The following is a 22,237-nucleotide window of genomic DNA, read 5'->3' as shown; positions in this document are numbered from 1 at the left end:
AGACACATAGAGAGATGCTCACACATTTAGGATCCTGGTTTCACTGAGCACCATGTGAGGAGATCAAGCATAGTCCAGTGTTAAAATGCATAAGGTAAGATTACTGTGAGGCCATAAGGACCTGTGTGTGGGCTGAAGTCAACTTGCTTTTTAGCAGCATTACTGTTTCCCGTTTCATTCAGAGACCCAAATCATTTACAATCCAACCCTGGCAGCCCATTTTCATTTAACCATTTCTGGGCCTTTCTGGCCTTTGCTGCATGTCTTCCCCCCCCCCTCTCTCTCTGCTTTCCTGTCAGTCTCAACTGTCACTATTAAATATTATTAATATTATTAAATAAAGCCAAAAAAGGGCAAGAATCAAAAAAACATTTCTGTAAACTATTGTGTACTGTTATCATGTCAGATAAATTCTGTAAAGAATAAGTGGTGTTTCTTACTTTTCCAACCATATACTGATTTTAGTCCGCACAATAACACACTGCACACTTAATGTTCCTCCTAAGTGCAATTGATTTTCCAATGAATACTTGTTGCAAACTTAAGATGCCTAGTGAATAAAAACATTCAACTGGACACATTCTTTCATCTCCTGCTGAATTTGCAAGTCTGCCCACTTAGAAAGAAATGAACGGTTTCTCGTTTTTATGACAGTTTTGTTCTGATGGAGAGCGACAGAACGTCAAACAGGAAAACACATTAAATAAAAGTTCTGAACGGATTTTCACGTCATTGTGAAAAAAGTATTTGATTCTCAAGAACAACATGACTTAGTACTTAGTGGATGAGTAAACCAGCAAGAATGGTAAATTGTCTGATTCTTATATAGCACGTGTCTACTCTTCCAGAGCACTCAGAGCGCTTTATACAAAATGCTACATTCACCCAATCGTACAAGCACTTTCTTCTATGCTTTTAAGTGCTTACTAACTAACGTTCACACACATTCATGCTCCGATGGATGCAAGAGCAACTTTGTCCAAGGACATTTGGCATGCCCACTGGGGTGAGTCAGGGATCGAAGCACCAACTGTCTTATCAGGAGATACCTCCTGAGCTACTTCTTACTGCTACATGCAGGAAGAAGTTTCTTGTATTTGGTTACCAGGTTTACACACATCTCAGGAGGGATTTCGGCCTACTCCTCTTCACACACTCTCTCTAAATCCTTTAGGTTTCTTGGCTGTTGCTTAGAAACTGGAAGCTTTAGCTTTCACCACCTTAATGTGCTTCATCTCATCAACATCCTGGCTGAGAGAAGGAGGTTCTCATCCAAGATTTTATTGTGAAATCATCTTTAGCAGAAAAACAGGCCAAACTATGATGTTTCCAACTCTGTGTTTGATTGTGCGGATGATGTTCTTTGAGTCACATTCAACCTTTTTCTGCCTCCAAACATGGCGGGCGGAGCTGATGTCAAAGAGGTCAAATCTGGTTTCATCTGACTGCAGCATTTTCTTCCAATCCTTCTTTGTAAGTGAGCAAACTTGCAAATTGTGCAGATATGTGTGTGTGATATGGCCGGGGAAATCAAAAGTTTGCCACAGACGTGTGTTTACCAGGCCGACTGAATGAAAAGCTGACTAATTCTTCACTGTGACAAAGAAGAAATTCTGCCAGTCTTTCCTGTGGTAGTTGCTCATTTATTACTGCCTAACATTAACCCTTCAGCACAGATACAGGCTTGTCTGAGCTTTATCTTATTTTTGGCACAAATGTACTATAGAAAGTTTATTTTTGTATTGGGGTCAATGACTAAAGGTGTTTCTGTACCTACAGTGAAAAAAGTAAGAAAATAGTAAGAGAGCAAAGAGCAAAACACGGCCTTAAAGAAAGAGACTTTTGCTTGAATAAATTCTTAAAGCTACTTTATCCTATTAAATGTGATTTAAATGAGCAATTCAGAAAACTGTGCTCTCCAATAAAACAAAGGCTGAAGTGTTAGAAAGGTTAAACAAGGACAGGGAAACTAAAGCAGCAGTGGGCTAAACAAGATGATCACTGAGGTATTTTTCTCAGGGGTATCCTGCCATACCTCACAGCACTGTTTACATGAATCTTACTGCAAACAGACATCAGAGCCTACAGTAACTGCAGTCAGGGGATGAGTCTCTGTACCATTTCTTGGCTGCTCATCCTTCCCAGTGAATCCGTTTTAAAATAGACAGGATTATTGGACAAATGGATTCCCTACTTCCATCTTTTTTCCAAAGAATTAAAAAGGTAAACCTCAAAAACCTACAACTCTCACACATCACTTGTCATCACTTACACTTTTACAGTGTAAGTGTAAACCTCTACCTTGCAGAAGTGCAATTGCTCTAAATATTTATCAGCCACCTTCTATTCAAAAGTTTTTAAAGTTGAAAAGACTTATATTTCAGCAAGTCGGTCCAATCTTTTTGATAATATTTCTGAAAATTTTCAGTCGGCTTTCAGTGCCCAGCCTTACCTGCAGGCATACATAAATGTACAGTACAGTACAGTATATGTGCAGTATATAGGCATCATCCTTTATATGTCAAAAAATCTGACTGAGCAGCTTTAGGCATAGACCCATCTTATGCTCTCAGAGTACAGGCCTCCTGGTTGTCCCTTTATTATCTTTCTATGTATTTGTTTTCGTTCTCCTATATTTTAATGTGCACTTGCATTTTGCCTTTTATGTGCTTGAACATTCACCAGAAATTGAAGTCTCCATTTACAACCCTGTTTGTGTGTGCATGTTTAGGCATCTTTGTGAGGACAGAAAATTGTACAGTCCCTTATGGGGACAAAATGCAAACCCGCAGGTTTGAAGACATTTTTGAGGCTCAAAATGTGGTTTAAGTATCAGTGTTACAATTATGTTTAGGCATTCATTTTTCATGGTTAGGGCAAGCGGCTAGGGAAAGCATTATGTCAATTAGATGTGCTCAGTAAGACATGAAAACTAGTGTGTGTGTGTGTGTGTGTGTGTGTGTGTGTGTGTGTGTGTGTGTGTGTGTGTGTGTGTGTGTGTGTGTGTGTGTGTGTGTAAAAATACCCGCTGGATGAGGTGCTGGCCAGTGATCGTCTGAGACTGACTGGCTGGTTAACAGACTGGTTGAGATCATAGGCCAGATGACCCTGGAGCTCCCCCACAGAGAAACCAGGCCCTACTCCTGTTACAACGGGAGCTACATGGGAAAAAGACAGATTATGAGTTACGCACTTAAAACAGAATATCAGGTACACAAAGTGTGTGGCAAAGCCCAATACTGTGCTAATTGACTAGTCTTTAATTTCCTATCTAGATTTCATTATATCTACTCACAAAGCAGCAAGGAAAGCTTTGTTAATCATGTACATGTAATTCACTGACTTTCACAGTCAACACTTAAGATTTTGCTATGGCCTCCCCCACTTAGTTCAGATCACCAGTCATACCAGATCAGTTTACTTTTAAAGGTCACGAATAAAAACAAAACAAAACAAAAGGCTGTAAATGTTTTCTGTTTGAATATTTTACATGGTTAATAAAAGAGACAGTGTGGTTTGATTCCATATGTTTAGAAATTCAATTTAGAGGAAATGACTTGAGTTGTTCTGTGGGTCCACTTTTATCCTGAGATCAAACTATCCTGATAGGATTGATGTACTCCACCATGACATGTTCTCCACCCCCAGGAGACAAAGGCGCTATAAACAGCTAAATGAGGGTGAAAATCGGATATGGATATCCTGTTGTTACCATATCTTACCAAAAAATAAGGCCAACAAATTAGAAATGCTGTGCTTTTCTACTTTACTTGAGCACTCAAAGCACTTCATACAGCATATCTCACTCACCCTTCTACATATAAGTGCTTCCTATTGAACATTCACACTCTGAGGAATGCATCAGAAAGCAACCTGGGGTTCAGTACCTTGCCCAAGGACATTTGGTATACAGACTGGAGCAGTCAGGGTTCAAACCACCAACCTTCTGATTAATAAACTGCACTGCTGCCTCAATTGACATCATAAAAACAACTTGAAATTGCACTTGCATTTTGTTCTTATATTCTCAAACTAGTCCAAGAATAATATGCCCTTCAACATTTTTCAAATTCAAATATTTAAACCAAATCTGTCAAGACAGAGCTAAAGAAGGGTTGGTGTTACAATGACAATACTAGCCTCTGTAAGAACACTGCCAAAGGTAGCGTAGCTGTGTAAAGGTAAACATAATGGTAAAGCAGGCTTACTTCTCGAGACCTGAATAAGCTCAGTAACACTAAAAACTCCTGATGTTACAAAACTCTCCTGGAACTCTGGACCATCTGCAAAAATAAAACAGCAGCAGTTACACACTAAGAAAATAGATAAACTAAGGTAGTATTTATATAATTACACTTTGGATCTTGATGTTTAATTGCCTAAATAGCTTATTTGGTCTTTGCAGTCCAAAGCAAAAATATAACTGATAGATTGGGTAGTTTTCTTAATTTATACAGGTCCATGTTTCCGCTTGTAATAAATATTAATAACAGCATTTAAAACTTGTAAATACAAGGCACAGCTCAGAATACTGCAGTCTTTGTTGTTACTTTGTGTCTAAGAAGTCAACCCATGCTCTAGCAAATTAGACTGTTTATGTACAAGATATTTATTTTATCTGATCATATTACCTGATAGAGACATATAGAGATATGTAAACAGATTAAAGAAAAATAAAGAAATATACTTTACATTACCCATGGTGGCAGTTCGACTGTCCTCCTGATCAGAACCCACACCAGTGCGACTGGGACTGCTGCTCTGCTCGGCCTCTGAAAGGAGAGAGCGAGAGTGAGACAGTGTTTGTGGATGAGGCAGAGAACAGAACAAGATTTCAGCAATTTCAACAAGCAAAGTAGGTCAGCCAATATATTCTTTCTTATAGGAAAATATAAGAACAAGCATATTTAAATATTGTTAGCTCCATCCTCAAAAAAGTTTAAAGATGCAGTAAAAACACAGAATGGATATGTATTGCATATTGTTTTTTGTTGTTTGTTTGTTTGTTCTTAACTGACATGCTCATCCAAAACCAGCAGAGGGCATATTTTAACATACTAACTGCATATTTTGTGACTGAAAACCATTTTCATGGCAGATTTTCTTGATTTGTTCAATGTGTTAAATAAGATCACTCATGTTCATTTTCTATTTAGCAACACAACAGTTTTATTCAAATACACCAGGCAAACAGGCATGTGATCACCATCCACCTTTTATAACCTGTTTATTAATGAAAGTCACCATTTTGCATTGTTATTCATACATTAAATCTTTAATTTATTCTAACTCAATTATCATAATTATTTTCTTAACATTAGAAAGTGCAGCATTTGTCCTAAATTATAGTACAACATAAAAAAGTCTCTTAAGACTTGCAGAACATATCTATTTAATGTTAAATGTTAATTTAAGGGTTTTTTTTCCCATTTGGGGACTAATGTTAAATTTCACACCAGTACAGGTTCTGACAATGATTAACGTGTGTTTGCATTTAACACAAATTATTCGACATCTGTGGCTAACAGATGAACACTGTTCTGACACTAATACCAAACTAACACATAGAGAATACAGAACGGCATTTTAAAGTGAGGAAAGTTAAACTTTCCAGGATATCCTGAAATCATAAGAACAAATTTTGATATAATAGAAATGTAGAACAGAGAATCTTGAAAGAAAGAAGTTTTTTTTTCTTCTTTACAACAAGATGCACGATGCATCGTCACCATGTAGCAATCTCATATTTTATCTAATATTACCAGAGGTCTACTATATCTAAATGTATACATGAAAGTCAGCATGAACAGCAATGTTGAAGTATGTAGTATGTAGTGCATACCTCTCTCTTGCACATAGTAAGCAAGGTAGAGGTCGAGCTCCTTGACAGAGACAGAGATGTGTCGAGGCTGGACACAGAGGACTGGATTGGAGCACTGGCCTCCTTTCACCAGCCGTTCACCATCTGTGCTTTCCAGTGGGATTCCTTTAAAAAGGATAACCATCACCAGGTCTAATCTCCACACCTTGGAAAAACAAAGCAAAAAAACCCCACTTATGTCTGACTAAAAACATGAGTCTCACTTTTGCTATGTTTAGTGTGAAACTGGTCCCCTGAATGGGCCAAGCATCCATCCTTTTCCTTGACCGCTTAAGACACAGAGTTACGGACTATCAGAGACTGACAGGCAGGGTACATACAGAGCCCCATTTTATCACAGGGCGAACAGATTCAGAATTGTAACCAATTTAGATTCACTAATTAACCTTGCAAGCATGTCTTTGGATTGTGTAAGGAAGCCATAATACCCAGAGAGAACCAATACAGGCACAGGCAATGAAGCAAACAGTTAGCTATAAATTTAGCATTTCCTAATTTTATTAAGCCAACTTCAGGGTTAACTAAAATTGTATTACAAGTTTCATAAAGGCTATGATTTTGATTCGCTATTTTGCTTGACTGTCTCTGATTTTAGCGTCATATATCAAATACTTTTCAAGATATAAAATGGTCCATCAACCCACTTTCAGGCCTTTTTTTGAGGCAATGTTTGAACAGGAAGATCACAAATACAATTAAAGATCAGAGCCTAAAAAATTCACTAGCTTTTCCAACCATTAAAATAATGATGATCAACAACTGGCAATCTAACTTTTTAACACATTGACTTGCTCTGACTTCATCTGTTATTAGACTCAACTGGCTTCTTTGAAAATGGAAATGAACCCACCCACCACTTTAATCCCACTAAACATCTTGTTCTGATATATGGTATAAAAACTGTACATTTAACAGTATTCCCTGAAAACCCTCTTTTGTATGATCACAATGGACAACTGTACCCTCAAACACACAATAATAACATGGACTGAACCACCACTCACAACCACTAGCACTTTATATAGCCTCTGTAGGAATTATATCTCACTTATCTTAACTGCACTACTGTATAGCTCTGTGTAAATAATCATTCTGTACATTCGATAATTTTTAATCCTACAACTGTTTACAACTTGCATAGTTCCCATTTCTGTATAGCTGTATATCTCAGATTTCTGTAAAGTTATTTATTTCATATTCTGTATAGTTTTTCATATTTATATCCTGTTCATAGCCTGTTCATAGCTTGTACTCACTACAGCCTGTACATACTTATAGTTATAGAATATTCACAACATACTTCATACCGTGTACATTATAACATACCATAATAGACCCATTTCTGTAATATACTCACATATCTATATTATTGCTAATATATATTGTAATATATCTATATCACTAAAGCACTTCTGGATGGATGCAAACTGCATTTCGTTGCCCTGTACCTGTGCATGTGCAATGACAATAAAGTTGAATTCTATGCTATTCTATTCTATTCTATCACAAAGATAAATGTGTACACACGGGCGATACAATTCATTACAATATAAAAATAAACAGAAAAAGCTGTAACTAAATTTAAGGACGTACGGGGAGAGGTGGAACAGAGGGTTCAGGGGCACGGACAGTATGGTGATGGTATATTTATAAGACAGTTTCTTAACTAAAAATCAGAAATCTTTAAAAAGTAGAAAGGTTATAATATTTAACCACCAATTTTCAGCTGCTGTGAGTTGTTTGACCTCCTTTAATTAGGCAAGGCAAGTTTATTTATATAGCACAATTCAACAGCAAGGTGATTCAAAGTGCTTTACAGAGACACATAAAACAAACCTCCCTGTCTAAGTCTGGTTCTGCTGAAGGTCACTTTTGTTAGTTCATATATTTTTCTTGCTAGCCTCATGTTTGATGTAAAATCATGAAAAACAAAAACCTGATACAACCTTGCATTGTCACAAAAACCTTTTTAATGAAAAAGTCATGGAAAATAGCATTCATAAGACAAGGAAAATCAGCTGTTAAACCCACTCACAGCAGCGATTGTGCAGTTCAGGCAGAAACAAGCCGGCTACAAGTACAAACAGTAGGTAAATAAACTTACCAAAGTTGATGTCACTGCTAGTCTGAGTTAGACTGAGTTAGTTTAATTAATTAAAAACTGCTTGATATTTCACATCTTTGACAGCAATTTTAGTCTGGGGTTAGAAAAACTATCTGCATTTCTATCTCTCCAGCCAAAAGAAAATACAAACCAACTTTTTAATTTACCTTGTCAGCTTGTCGGAGACAGTCTATGCGTCTCATTTTGCCTTTCTGGTCAGGGTTTGATATGACACAACATGCAGCTTTCTTCCCGGTGATTGATAGGACAAAGTCTTCCCTGCATTCAGGTCTAATATCCTTTCTTAGCTTAGCCAAAAGACGACTGGCCCACTTCTGTTTCACCTAGGAACAGAATAAGAAACAGAAACTCTAACTGAACAAGTCAGCTTTGTTCTAGCATATTCTTAGTGTAATTGGGGAAGATGCAATATAATATGGGTATGATATAAAACATTGATTGCTAAATATAAAAATCAGACTACTGTAATTCATTATTATCAGGGTGTCCTAAAAACTCCCCAAACTCCCCACTGTCACCAGTAAGTGCTTGCTCATAGGGGGTCGTCTGATTGTTGTGATTTTTGTTTTCTGTTTTCTTTGTGTTATTGCAGGGTCTTTACCTTACAATATAAAGCACCTTGAGGCAACTGTTGTGTGATTTGGAATTAAAATTATTAGAATTTAAAAAGTTAAAAAAAAACTTTTTAAAATAAAAAAAAGTAGTGCTTATTTCAGTTATCCAATATACTTATACCACCTCTGCCTTCTCCCCAAGTAGTTCATCTTTGACAGCTCTCTCTTCTTCTTTAGTCATCCTCTTCTCGTGTTTTTTGAAGTACTTCCTTTTCCTGGCCTGGAGGTTAAACCACGTGTAGGCAAAGGCACGAACCTGGGGTAGCAGAGCCTCAATGAACGGATGGAACTCATCCTGGATGATAGAGACACACAGTACAGACTCAGCAATCAGTAACTAAACCACTAAAACTCAAACACAAAGAGTAGGACATGTAGCTTTGGATACTAACGATATACTGGTAACGAAACCCTTAACAATGAATCTGCTTCTTGAATATTTTGCCTACATTGTTTAGATTTGACTTGTGCATCAGCAGCAAGACAGAACACTGACATTTTACACATCTGGATAAGACGCACATACTAACAGTCTCTATGATATATAAGCTAATTTTATATGAAAAAATAAGGAATATGGTTTTCTGAGAAATTAAGTGTATCAGATCCAGACATATAAAACGTGCTATTAAAACGTTTAGAGATCCTCTTTCACATTAACAGAATGTAGCATTTGGGTACATTGCAACAGTCAGCCTACAGCAATATCCCAGAGCACAAGCAGCACACTTCACAGTAGAAGACTGCACTCTTCAAGTCATGTCAGTACCAGTACCAGATGACCAAGCCTATAGGTCTGATTCTTCTTTAATAGCCTTACTGCTTTCTTTTCAATGTATCAGAGAGCAGTAATTATGTTTTTTTAAAGGTAAAAAAATAGATGTTTTCAGGAACAATGTAGCTGTTCCAAATCTTGATACAGTGGAAAAACAGGGTCAAAAAAGAGCATGCATGAGACTTGTGTGAAACAGCTCCACTGTTTTGAATGTAATCAGAATAAAAATAATTAACAAAAATAAAAATGAATAAAAATAATGGGACACCGTGTGTCATTGTAACAGTGTATTTATGGCAATTTAGGAAAAAGCATAATAGCTCCACTTCAATTTAAATACTTAGAAAAACAATGTTTTCCATATCTACACATTTCAAAGCGATTCACTCTAAACTAATACAGACTTGTAGGGGTAACCATGTAACTCTTGGAAGGCACACAATGGTAAAAGTGGCCATTCATTCCAAATTTCTCTTTGATATTTGGGCTGACTGGGGCCCGATGAATGTAAAAACAAAGAATTACCAGATTTTTTTTTTTACCTGATTTTTGTTTCTAAGAGAAATGAGAGCCACATATGAGGATATTCATTTAAAATTTCGATAGAACAGTAGCAGTATAATGTCCTCGTAAGTGGATACCAGGCCCTTGTAGAGCTAAATTGAGTATTTTGGTCTAAATAACCCAAATGTCCACATATGTGGACGCCAGGTCCTAGGAGGTTAAATAAAAATTATAAATTGAGTTTCAGATCATTGAGTGAAAAAAGCATTTTTTCCCTTACAACCTAGCCAGACAAAGATTGTCTGTGTGCCACATGCAGTCAATTAAATTTTACTTATATAGCGCCAAATAACAACAACACTTGCCTCAAAGTGCTTTATACTGTAAGATAACGACCCTACAATAATACAAGAAAAAGAGAGAAAACCCCCAACAAGCTCCTTGTGGGAAAGAAAAACTCCCTTTAAACAGGAAGAAACCTTCAGCAGAAACAGCCTCAGGGATCTGACAGTGAGCAGATGAAGACAGGACAAAAACATGCGATGAAAGAGAGCCAGATATTACTAATAACTAATAATTAAATGCAGAGAGGTGTATGAACACACAGTGAGTGAAAAAAAGGTGACTGAAGAAGAAAAACTCAATTATTCATGGAAGCCCTCAGCAGCCTACATCTATTGCAGCATAACTACGGGAGGACTCAAGAGTCACCTGAACTATATCATTTAGCAAAAAGGAAAGTTTGAAGCCTGATCTTAAAAGTAGAGATAGTGTCTGTCTCCCAAATCCAAACTGGGAGCTGGTTCCAAAGAAGAGGTGCCTGAAAGCTGAAGGCTCTGCCTCCCATTCTACTTTTAAATACTCTAGGAACAAGTAAGCCTTCAGTCTATGAGAGAAGTGCTCTAAAGGGGTGATACGGTACTATAAGGTTTTTAAGATAAGATAAGGCCTGATTATTCAAGACCTTGTATCAATAACAGACAGTCCTAGTTTCAACTCATTATGTGAATAAAGCACACGTGTCCACAGAATCAATTTCTTCCATTCCAAACGATCCACCACTATGAGCAAGACAAGGGCTGTCAAAGGACATCAGGAAGAAAACTGTTGATGTGCACAAGGCTGGAATGAGCTACAAGAAACGTGGTGAAAAGATGACAGCTGCTGGTGCAATTCTTTGAAAATTGAAAAAATATCAAATCACTCAATTTGGAGTTTCATGGAAGATCTGGCCTCATGGGTGAGGATGATCATCAGGCATGGAAGAAAGCACTGCAGTCAGATAAAACCAAAATCGAACTTTCTGACCTTAACGTGACCCGCCACTTTTAGAGGAAGAGAAATGCTAAGCATGACCCGAGGAACACTAACCATTTTTGTGCTAAGAGTACGAGAAGACCAGTGGGAGAGACCTTTGAACAGGACCATGTACTATAGATTTTCGGACAAGAACCTTCTTCCCTCAGCCAGAACAGTTAAGGTCATGGACCAGTCTTGACAATGACCAAAAACACACAAAAGGCTAAAGATGAAGCACACTAAAGTCATACCTCGGCCAGGCATAGCCTGTCTCTACACCTCAGTCCTATAGAAAATCTGTGGAGGAAGCTGAAGTTTCAAATTTCCAAGCAGCAGCCAAGAAACCTGAAAGATTTAGAGAGATTCTATAAAGTGGAGTCAGTTAAAATCCCTCCTAGGATGTCTGTAAACCTGGTGACCAATTACAAGAAACTTCGTACTGGTGTCTTTGCCAGCAACGTCTCAACCAAGTACTCAGTGAGTATTAGGCCTTTATAACTATACAGCATCAACAATATGGTCAGATCTTGGGGGTCCAGGGCTGGCAGCAAGGTCACTGCGTCCACCCAGCTGAATTCTGCTGATACATTAATTCCTACAATTTGATCATAAAAGACTTAAACACCACCACTGCCAATAAGTTACTGCAGTGCAAGCTCAGTTTAATTGTCTAATTCACAGTAGTTTAGTCCAATCGTAGTAACCAGCATGACTGAGGAGAACACTAAGCAGTTGACCCTAATGTGCACAGTTTGCACAGTACCAGCATGTCTCTTTGAAACTAAAAAGAGGTCATTTAATCTGGTGCAGCTCATTTCAAAGCATGACACCAATCAAAACATTTTTTTTAAAAAGGGAATATGTTGAGGATTTTGTGCGCTCACAAAGAGCTGTGTTGTGATTTAATTGATTTACTTCAGTACTTAGAGAAAATGTCTTTGTTGTCTGCCTCCTGCTTTGCCTATAAGGCAGATATTTTTGCACTTTTATAACTGAGTCTACATTTCACCTTGACTGTAGTTTGTATAAATCATTTTATCCTTTTTTTGCCTTTTTTGTATAGCAAAGTGACTTGATACCAAGGTATCATGTCTGTGAAAGTTCTCAGTGATACCTTGATACCAAGGCTTTCCTACATTCCTACCACAGTTGGTTCACATGGTCTTCTAGCGAGCCAAATGGTTTGCTGTAGTTAATCCAGTTTGCTCAAAGACAACACAAAGTTGCAAAGTTATTGCTATTATTAAATTCTAATTTATTGTTAGGTCCATGGGATTTTGGACACATTCAAGCTCACATTAATTTGACAAAAGTTACATTATTCCATGTCCATGTAAGTTCTCAATCATCCAGGTCATGGTAATCTAAGGAGTTTGGAAAGAATGGCGACTGGACTTTAAGTTTCTTGAAGACGTTTCACCTCCCATCTAAGAAGCTTCTTCAGTTCTAAAACCAAATGGTGCCGAGTCACAGGTATTTAAAACCTAGTGGGAGTTTCCCTTAAGAGGGTCATTAGACCAACTATTGATCACATGAGTCAAGGTGTCAAAAAGGGTGTGGGTTATTATTAGCAGAGGTTTCAGGTGAAACCATTGTGAGAACTTGTGAGATGTGAGTGGCGCCTGAGAAGGGATCTCAAAACTGGATTGTAGGTGGCAGACAGTTTGTGTCCTTAGCCACCCCCTCTGTTCAAGGATGGTCGTTCACAGTGGACAGAGATGGCTTCTTTCACTCCTCTTTCAAACCGACTGTCTCCTCTATCCAAAATGTGAACATTGGCATCCTCGAATAAGTGACCTTTAACCTTTAGATGCAGGTGTAAAGCTCAGTCTTGTCCTGCCAAGGTGGCTCCTTCTATGTTTTGCCATGCGTGTATGGAGTGGCTGTTTGGTTTCTCCTCACTGTACTGCAGTTTTGTCCTCAGGATGAACCAGTTTTTGTATGAAGTAGCTTAGGAGGTCATGCTTGTAGAAAATTCTCCTGAGTTTCTCTGATAAACCTGCTACATAAGGGATGACCATGTTGTTCTGTTTGTCCTTCTGATTCTCCCTAGTTGGTGTGCGACCTTCTTCCCAGTTCATCTTTGCTGATTTGATGAAAGTCCATTTAGGATAACCAAATGTTTTAAGAGCTTTCTTTACATGTGTGTTCTTTTCTTTCCCTTCTGCGCACAGCACAGTCCAGAAATGGCAAACTATGACCTTTGTCTCTTCCCTGGTGAACTTTATGTTTTTATCCACTGAGTTGATGCGAGCAGTGAAGGATTCAACTTCTTGGGCAGTGGCTTGGTGCTGTCCTTTTGAAAGAACCAAGAGCTTTACTTTCTACTTCCTCCATGTGAAGGTTGACTACAATGGATGACAGTGGGAAGCCCATGACACATCCAAGTCAGAGTTTCTGATGTGATGGATATTAAATTTGAAAGGCAGTTTTAAAATTATTATTGAATTGACAAACAAAACAAAAGTTATGTAAACCTACATGGCCCCATGCAAAATAATAATAATTACCCACTAAACCTAATAACTAGCTATGTCACCCTTGATAACAAAAACTGCAAATAAGCATTGCAATTACTCGCAATAACTCTTCCACATCACTATGGAAGAATTTGACCCACTCTTCTTCTGCAAAGACGAGTGGGTCAAGTGTTTTAATTCAGGCACATTAGACGGTTTTCCAGTACGAAAGGCCCGCTTAGGCTAATACCATCTCAATCTGATTTAAGCCTGGACTTTGACTAGGCCACTTTATTTTCACTCCATTTCATTTTGCTTTTTGAGCAACTTAGAAGTGAACTTGCTGGTGTGTGTGTTTTGGATCATTGTTCTGCTGCATAATTGTGCTTGACGATCAGGGCCTGAACTAATGGCTGTTCCTTCAAGATTTCCTTGTAGAGAGCAGAATTTACGGTTTCATCAAGTACAGCAAGTCGTTTAAGTCGTGAAGAAGCAAAGCAACCCCAGACCGACACACTACCACCACCATCTTTGACTGTTGGTATGATGTTCTTATGTAAATGTACTGTGTTAGTTGGATGCAGTTAGTTGACTAAACAAAAATGGGGTTAGTTTCCTTGGATGTTTTACCTTCAGGGTTGGATACTCTGAGCTTAATTAACAATTTCCATTTTATGTGTAGCATGATTGATGACATCACTACTATGCTGTCTACAACCTAGAATGACGAATTTGCAGTTTTCTAAATGATTTTGTTGTAAGCCCTACTGAACAGCTTATGATGTATTGTAATAATTTAACTTAATGTTGGCTGTTTGCAAGAAATAAAAATGAATTCATATTATGAGTTAAAAAAATTATAAAAACTTATTCCATCACTTAACCCAGCTGCCTTGGCAAACTCTAGGCTAATCTCCTACCTTCCTGTCATCTCAGAAATTCTTGAAACTATCTATAAAACTGAAAAACATGCTTACCGAGGCTGGATTATTGGAATTCGTTATTATAAGGCTGGAAAAGTTGTGTATTTCTTCATATTTCTCCAATAGTTGCATTGTTCCATAGTTTTACTGTTAAATCTGAAATTAAATTTGAAATCATTCTCCTCATATACAAGGTCTTGAATAATTAGATTGTATCTCATCTTAATGACGTCATAGTACCATATCACCCCATGCATACCGCCACAACAGGTCCACTGATGATGCCATAGCCCTGACACTACACACTGCCCTGTCACACCTGGAGAAGAGAGACACGTATGTGAGGATGCTGTTTGTAGATTACAGCTCAGCATTCAATACCATCGTTCCCTCGAAGCTGGACAGGAAACTGCAGGATCTAGGACTGAGCAGCTCCCTCTGCAGCTGGATCCTTAGCTTCCTGTCTGACAGACGCCAGGTGGTCAGACTGGGCAGCATCACCTCATCCCCCATCACACTGAACACTGGTGCTCCACAGGGGTGTGTACTGAGCCCTCTCCTGTACTCACTCTACACCTACGACTGCACAGCCACTAACAGCTCCAACATCATTGTGAAGTTTGCGGACGACACTACAGTGGTGGGTCTTATCACCAACGGTGATGAGACGGCTTACAGGGAGGAGGTCAGCGCCCTGACCCACTGGTGTCAAGACAACCATCTCACCCTCAACGTCGCAGAGACAAAGGAGTTGATAGTGGACTTCCGGAGGTGCAGAGAAGTACACACCCCCATCACCATCAACGGCGCTGCTGTGGAGAGAGTGAGCAGCTTCCGGTTCCTTGGTGTACATCTGGCTGAGGATCTTACGTGGTCAGTACACACAAACAAAACAGTGAAGAAGGCGCAGCAGCGCCTCTTCTTTCTCAGGAGACTGAAAAGATTCGGCATGAGCCCCCGCATCCTCAGGACCTTCTATCACTGTGCCATTGAGAGCATCCTCACTGGATGCATCACCACCTGGTATGGCAACAGCACCGCCTACAACCGCAAAGCTCTCCAGCGAGTAGTGCGGTGCTCTGAACGGATAATTGGAGGTGAGCTTCCCTCCCTCCAAGACATCTACAGGAAGCGCTGCCTGAGGAAAGCGGGGAGGATCATCAAGGACTCCAGTCACCCCAGCCATAAACTGTTCAGACTGCTTCCATCAGGAAGGAGGTTCTGCAGCATCCGGTCCCGTACCAGCAGACTGAGAGACAGCTTTTTCCATCAGGCCATCAGACTGCTGAACACGTCATAGACACCTCAGCTTCACTACTGGAACTTCAACATTATGCACTCCACACTGTATATAAATGCCACTTGTTTTGCACATATTCAACTCTGTATATTTTATATATTTTATTATTATTATTATTTATTTTTTTTTTTTTTACTATTTAATTTGTAAAAATGTGTATACACACACACACACACACACACACGTAGGAAAATATTTAGTATACACATCCAGAAATGCATACACTATTATATATTGCACATATATTTATTAGTTTCAGGTTGGCCATTCTTGTATTTTGCTCGTTTGTGTTGTTGTGTTTGCACATCTCTGTTGCTTGTGGGGCTCGCACACAAGAATTTCACTCGCATGTGCTGTGCCAGTGTGCCTGCACATGTGATGTGACAATAAAAGTGATTTGATTTGATTTGATTTGATTTGATTTGAGAGCACTTCACTCTCGGACTGCAGGCTTACTTGTGGTTCCTAGAGTATTTAAAAGTAGAATGGGAGGCAGAGCCTTCAGCTTCGAGGACCCTCAGATAACCTCTATACTTGTAAGATTAGGCTTAAAACTTTCCTTTTTGTTAAAGCATATAGTTAGGGATACTGGGTGTGTTGCCATGATGCACTGAGTGTTTCTTCTTCTTTTGACACGCACTATTCGTTTTTAAGCCACTTTGTATTTAATCATTAGTCATTATTAATCTCTGGATCTCTTCCACACTGTATCTTTTGTCCTGTCTTCTTCCCCTTCCAACCGGCCATGGCAGTTGGCTGCTCTTCCCTGAGCAGGGTTCTGGCAGTAGTTTCTTACTCTTAAAAGGGAGATTTTTCTTCCCACTTTCACTAAGTGCTTGTTCATAGGGGGTTGTGTTACTGTTGGTGTTTTCTCTTTACTTTTGTAGGATCTTTACCTGGCAATACTAAGTACATTTAGTACATAGCACTGTTTTTAGTGCTATGTAAATAAAATAAAACTGAATCTCTGTCTGATTTCCACACATAGCAGGCAGCATTAGACAGTGCAGCTTTATGGAAATATAGCATTTTTGAAGAGTTAAAAAAACCTCCTGCGTTTGTAGAGTGCATTGACTGGTCAGTAAAACTAGAAAGATGCTATGTAAAAAAGTATCACAATCCTTCCTGATTCCTTTTGTTTTTGCATATTTGTCACAGTCACATATTTCACATCATCAAACAAATTTGAATATTAGACAAAGATAACCTGAGTACATAAAAATTTTCATTTATTAAACAAAAAAGTTATCCAAACCTGTGCTATACAAAAAAGTAATTGCCCCCTAAACCTAGTAAGTGGTTGTGGCAGCATTCAGAAGTGAACTAACCTGAGTTTTAAGGCTTGAACTACTGGCCAGACATTCTCCTTCATGGATTTCTGGTAGAGAGCAGAATTTGCGGTTTCATCAACTGCAGCAAGCAGCAAAGCAACCAAAGGCCATAATACTACCATCACCATACCAACAGGCTTGTGCTGATATGAGGTTCTTTTTATGAAAGGCTGTTAGTTTTATGCCAAATAGTTTTCCAAAGGTCTTGGGGATCATCAAGGTTTTTGTCAAATGTGAGATGAGTCTTTGTGCTCTTTTTGGTCAGCAGTGGATTTCCCCTTGAAACTCTTCCATGCCATTTTTGTCAAGTCTCTTTCTTACTTACATTTCTTATCACGAAACCTGACCTTAACTGAGGTTATCTGTGATTAATCTTTTAATTTTTTTTTTCTTTTTTCGGAAAGCTAAGTTCAATTTCACTAACCACACTCAGGGCTGATTCTTCCAGACCTGCTGAATCAATAAGTCACTTAAATAGAACCTTTCTGAAAAAGTGTAGTAGGCTAAAAGAGCTCAAATACCAACACATCATGGCACAATCTAAACAAACAGATGGGAAACGAAGTCCTTGACATCTAATAGTCTAGAAAGAGTTGCAAAGCCATTTCTAAAGATTGAACATGGAAAAAAACCACAAAAAACATCCTGCTGATCTCCAAGACCTTTGGGTAAATATTCTGTGGACTGATGGGACAAATGCTGAACTTCAGGGAAAGTTTGATTCCTATTACATCTGCCATAAAACTAACACGGCATTTCATAAAAACAACATCATACCGTGGTCAGACATGGTGTAGGTTTGTGCGCTGAAGCTCAACTGTGTTTGGGTTTTGCAGCAGGAGAATAATCCAAAACACATCAACAAGCCCACCTGTGAACAGCTCAAAAAAGATGAAAAAAATGAAGGTTTTGAAGTTGTCTAGTCAAAGTCCAGAATCAAACCTGATTACGATGCTTTGGGAGTTTAAACAGGACGTTCATACTGAAAAACCTTCGCACTCATTGCTTCAAAAGGTGCCACAACCAGTTAGATTTAGGACACAATTTGTCTTTCACACAAACCCAGATAGATTAGGATAACTCTGTTTGTTTAATAAATGAAATCCTTGTTTAAAAAATCCATTGTGTATTTACTCAAGTTATCTTTGATAATCTGGAAGATGCAAATGTGAAAAATATGGAAAACACTAAGAATCAGGAAGCAGCAATTAAAATACAATTTTTTAACTTTGTTGTTAAAAAGGGGTTTTTTCCAGAAATGACACCACTGATATGTAAACTACTCTTGTCCACAGATACTGGGAAAACACTTGAACACAGATACACACTTGCAGATGCACACACAAGTACATGTAGGCAGACAAATCTCAAAAAGTTACTGTAGAGAAACTGAAGTCTGTTAACCAGTAACTTCAATGCATTCCAGCTACAAACTCCATGTTAATTCCAGCCCCTGATCAGCAGGTTTGCTGCAGTCTGCAGGATTTGTTTCAGCCTTCGCATATGTGCCTGCTTTTGATCAAGCACGAATTTATATTGCGACACTGTTTGATTGAAGATGTCAGTCACCAAACAGAGTTAGGGCACATATAACCAGGACTGTCAAATCAACAAAGGCTGTCTAGACTAAAGCTTCCTTTCAAAGTGGGAAAGCTTTCCTTTAACAGCTGAAGTGTAACAACTGTGGTGTAGTTTTACCTGAGACAGCGAGAGGGACGAAAACATCATTTTGACGAGATGGAGCTGAATCACAGCAGGCTGTGCGTTAACATAAACATTTAAATCCTCATAGCGTACTTATTTGTTTTTGGAGATATCTGTATGTTCTTCCATGTCGGGATTCAGTTAAGCAGCGATCCCTCTGGGCGGGAGAAAACGCTGCATTTCCTGGGCTGTTAAAATGGGCTTTTCCAAAGAATCCACATATGAGAGCGAACGACTGCTGTGTCAACTCCAGAAACGATCACACGCCAGAAAAGTTTCGGCCCCGGAAAAATGTCCCGCGGGGGGGGGGAAAGAAAGTTGTTCGGAAAATATGGCCAGAGGTTTAACGGAACATGGGAGTTGTGTCATTTAGAGAGGGAAGGAGATGAGGGGGCGAAGAATAAAAGACAGAGCGCTGAAATGACGTTGTGAATTCAGCCCATCCCAAACTATGAGCTTAAAGCTGCAGCTGCGCTCTCACTGCCCAGCTGCCCTATAACGCGCACAGCACTTTATCTCAATAACAGCTGCACCTCCGTCCTGCAGTCTTAAAAATCATGGATTCAAGGTGTTCAAAGTCCTGACCGACTGCATTCTAGTGAAATGGGAAGCATTAAAAACCTGACCAAGGTTTATATTATAATTGGATATCTCATCCACAAATCGGCACAATGGTTCCGCGATATACAGGCAAATGGTCAATTAGAGACACCAACACCGATAAGTGTCCTATTAATGTGTTAGTAATCCAACCACGTGCACCCAGAACCTTCTGCAACGTACCCCATCACCTTAATAGGTGTTCAGCAATATCATCAACAGGCACAGCATGTGTTTCACAGTATTTTCCTGCTTCTCAAACCATGTGAGTCATTCTGTCCTGTGGACACTTGGAAATATTTCATCACAGTAAAAGTGATTACTCAGAATAAGTTTGTTTGGCTTCACTTGACCCTCTAAGGTGACTGTTGACCAAACTTTCCAAACTGTGGCAGCAAGACTGAGTACTCTCAGGGTAGATAAACCTATTTCTGTTCCATTCGGCTTTAAATGTTGCACTGGTCTGCACATAGCACCTTTTAACCTTAGTGGTTAAACAAAGCACATTACAATGTTATTGTCCATTTTTCCACAATGAGACACAATAATGGTGGCAGAGCTGGCATGCAAGAGAATGGCATGTGATAGCATTGTTGTGCCTACAATTAAACTGTATCCCATATTTCCTGCAATTACTAAGTACTTTATATTGAATTGTATTGATAGTCATAATTATAAGTCAGGGTATTTACAAATGTTTTATATACACATTCAACCAACAATAAGTTCCACTTATAGCCTATAATCATACATTTGTACTTTCATGATATATTTGTATAACACGCATGTACTTCCTTTTCTACTCAGAATACTTACTTTTGATATTTAAATATAGTTAGCTCATAAGGACTGGTTTTATTCGTGTGGTACACAGTTTACAGTAGTCGTTTTCAACACTGGATTTACAAGATGTGAATACCTTCACATAAAGTCCCAAGACACAAGAGTCGTGTACTGTGTGAGCAGGGGCATGCCATCTCAGTCGGTTGAATAGGCTAAAGCTTTTCCTCAGGCAGACATTCCTCTGGGTCATGTACCGCATTTAGAGGGACTGATGAGGGGCAGCATCTGACTCTTTTCTACTCTTGAGCGGATTCTCGGATGTTTGCTCACTTTGCAAGTTGAACATGACTCTTTGAGTGTTTCCAACTGATGTGGTTCAGGAGGACTGCCTCCACTAACTGTATTTTTTCTCCCTCTTTCAGGCAGCTCTCTGACTGGGCTGTAAGCCGGGGCAGGAGGCCCTCTGTCGGCCTGTCATTCTAACTCAGCCCGCTGGCTCTAACTGCGGCCATTTTCTGCTGACTAACACAAATGCCCAGAAACATCCACACATCCACAGCCGAGAGGAGGAGGCGGAGGAGGAGGCTTGAGCTGAACTTCAACTTGGCCTTCCACCGTCCCGCGTGACGAGTGGAGCGGTGGCGGAGGGCCTGCTGCTGCACGCGCTTCAACAAAGCCCCTAGCTCAACAACTTTCACCCCCTACTCCACACCTGATACGCACACAGCAGGGCATATTTTCCGCTTAATCGGTCGAAGTCAGGGCCCGGAACCCATAGCCTGTGGGAAGAAGCTTGTGTAACGCTAATACGCCACGTTCAAAACTTCATTCAAAATTACAACAGTTAAAATAGTTTTTGTTTTATCGCTGGCCTAACTAACATTCCGTGTGTAACATGAAATCATTTCGTGTCTAAATACATTTTTGGCAAATTCGGTGCGCATAAAATACTCAGAAAGAGCTTTACGGCAACGAAATTTCCACTTTCATAATCGTAATTGCTGCTGGCTTCCGCCTTGCACTCAGCGTTTGATGGAAAACGTCAGCTGGATAAAAGGGCAACCCGACAGGCAAAGTTAAGATTTTATTGAAGGGTGGGCTTTAACGTGTATCATATGTGTGCCGAATTTAAGGATGGGCCCTGACAGTTCAACCTTGTTCCCACTTATGTTTTGACTGCGTGTATATTTGTTGTCATGCGCAGGACAATTTATTTTGCCATATTTTGAATGTGATTTAGCGGGCAGAATCTCTCCAGGAAAACGCCAGGGATCGGACCGTGTTCAAATGCTGAAACAAACTAAAAGAAAAAATGAGAAATACAGACGCAGGCTTGCTGACATTAGGACGGAACTATCGCACCGCTTTCTGCTCCACTTTCAGCTGCGTAGCCTGCGTTACTCAGTCAACTCCTCGCATTGCGTCTTTTTCGGAAAACACGAAACAGCACACCAGTGGGAAGGGTTGGAAGGGACACACTGCTACATTGTTGTACCGGAACAGGTTTTGTCCTACCATGTCGAAGCTGAGCCGCCACCGGGGAAAGTTAAAGCTGATATCAGTGCCTGCCCATCTCGCGCTGTCGTTCGTTACCATTCCATATTCATGTCTACCATTGTGCGCGTGCCAGCTGGAGTATAACCGCGGTGCTCGAGACCAGAAACGTCCCGCGTCAAGCTTCGGGCTCCACGGCAATAACCCCCCACCACACGCGCGCGCGCACGCACACATACACATACACACACACCGCCTGGAAGGCTGCGGCAGAACAGACCAGTGTTACATTAACCTTCCACCTGTCTTCTGTTCAGCGTTCTCCTCGCTTCTGTCTTCCTCATATTAGCTCTTCTTCCTGATACTGTGAAACGTTTTATTCCTTCCTTTAGTTTTTTTTTTTTCACTTTTTCCTTTCTCACTTTGTTTGACTGCTTTGTGTTCA

The 22,237-nt window shown here is 39.5% G+C and overlaps 1 protein-coding gene across 2 annotated transcripts in view; it reads right to left on the bottom strand.

Moving 5' to 3' along the window:
- The window catches only part of nfic (nuclear factor I/C), a 38,489-nt gene extending 16,454 nt beyond the window's left edge, over positions 1 to 22,035 (bottom strand). The window contains exons 1-7 of one of the 2 annotated variants that reach the window (XM_085375392.1): positions 21,814 to 22,035; positions 8,745 to 8,915; positions 8,153 to 8,329; positions 5,843 to 6,026; positions 4,698 to 4,772; positions 4,209 to 4,283; positions 3,026 to 3,158 (exon numbers count right to left, since the gene is read on the bottom strand). In XM_085375392.1, coding sequence (XP_085231518.1) covers positions 3,026 to 3,158; positions 4,209 to 4,283; positions 4,698 to 4,772; positions 5,843 to 6,026; positions 8,153 to 8,329; positions 8,745 to 8,915; positions 21,814 to 22,035 — 1,037 coding nt within the window. Of the gene's footprint in view, positions 1 to 3,025; positions 3,159 to 4,208; positions 4,284 to 4,697; positions 4,773 to 5,842; positions 6,027 to 8,152; positions 8,330 to 8,744; positions 8,916 to 18,909; positions 19,349 to 21,813 lie in introns of those variants that run through there. The other variant, XM_085375393.1, reaches the window with a different exon arrangement.
- Between the last annotated feature and the right edge of the window lie 202 nt (positions 22,036 to 22,237).

This window comes from Diplotaxodon limnothrissa, linkage group LG17 (assembly GCF_057381915.1).
Source record: "Diplotaxodon limnothrissa isolate DT_005_m linkage group LG17, D_limnothrissa_male_GT1.1, whole genome shotgun sequence".
Taxonomy (NCBI): domain Eukaryota; kingdom Metazoa; phylum Chordata; class Actinopteri; order Cichliformes; family Cichlidae; genus Diplotaxodon; species Diplotaxodon limnothrissa.
Note: the sequence above shows the minus strand (reverse complement) of the source record. Positions and strands in the feature narration are given on the sequence as shown.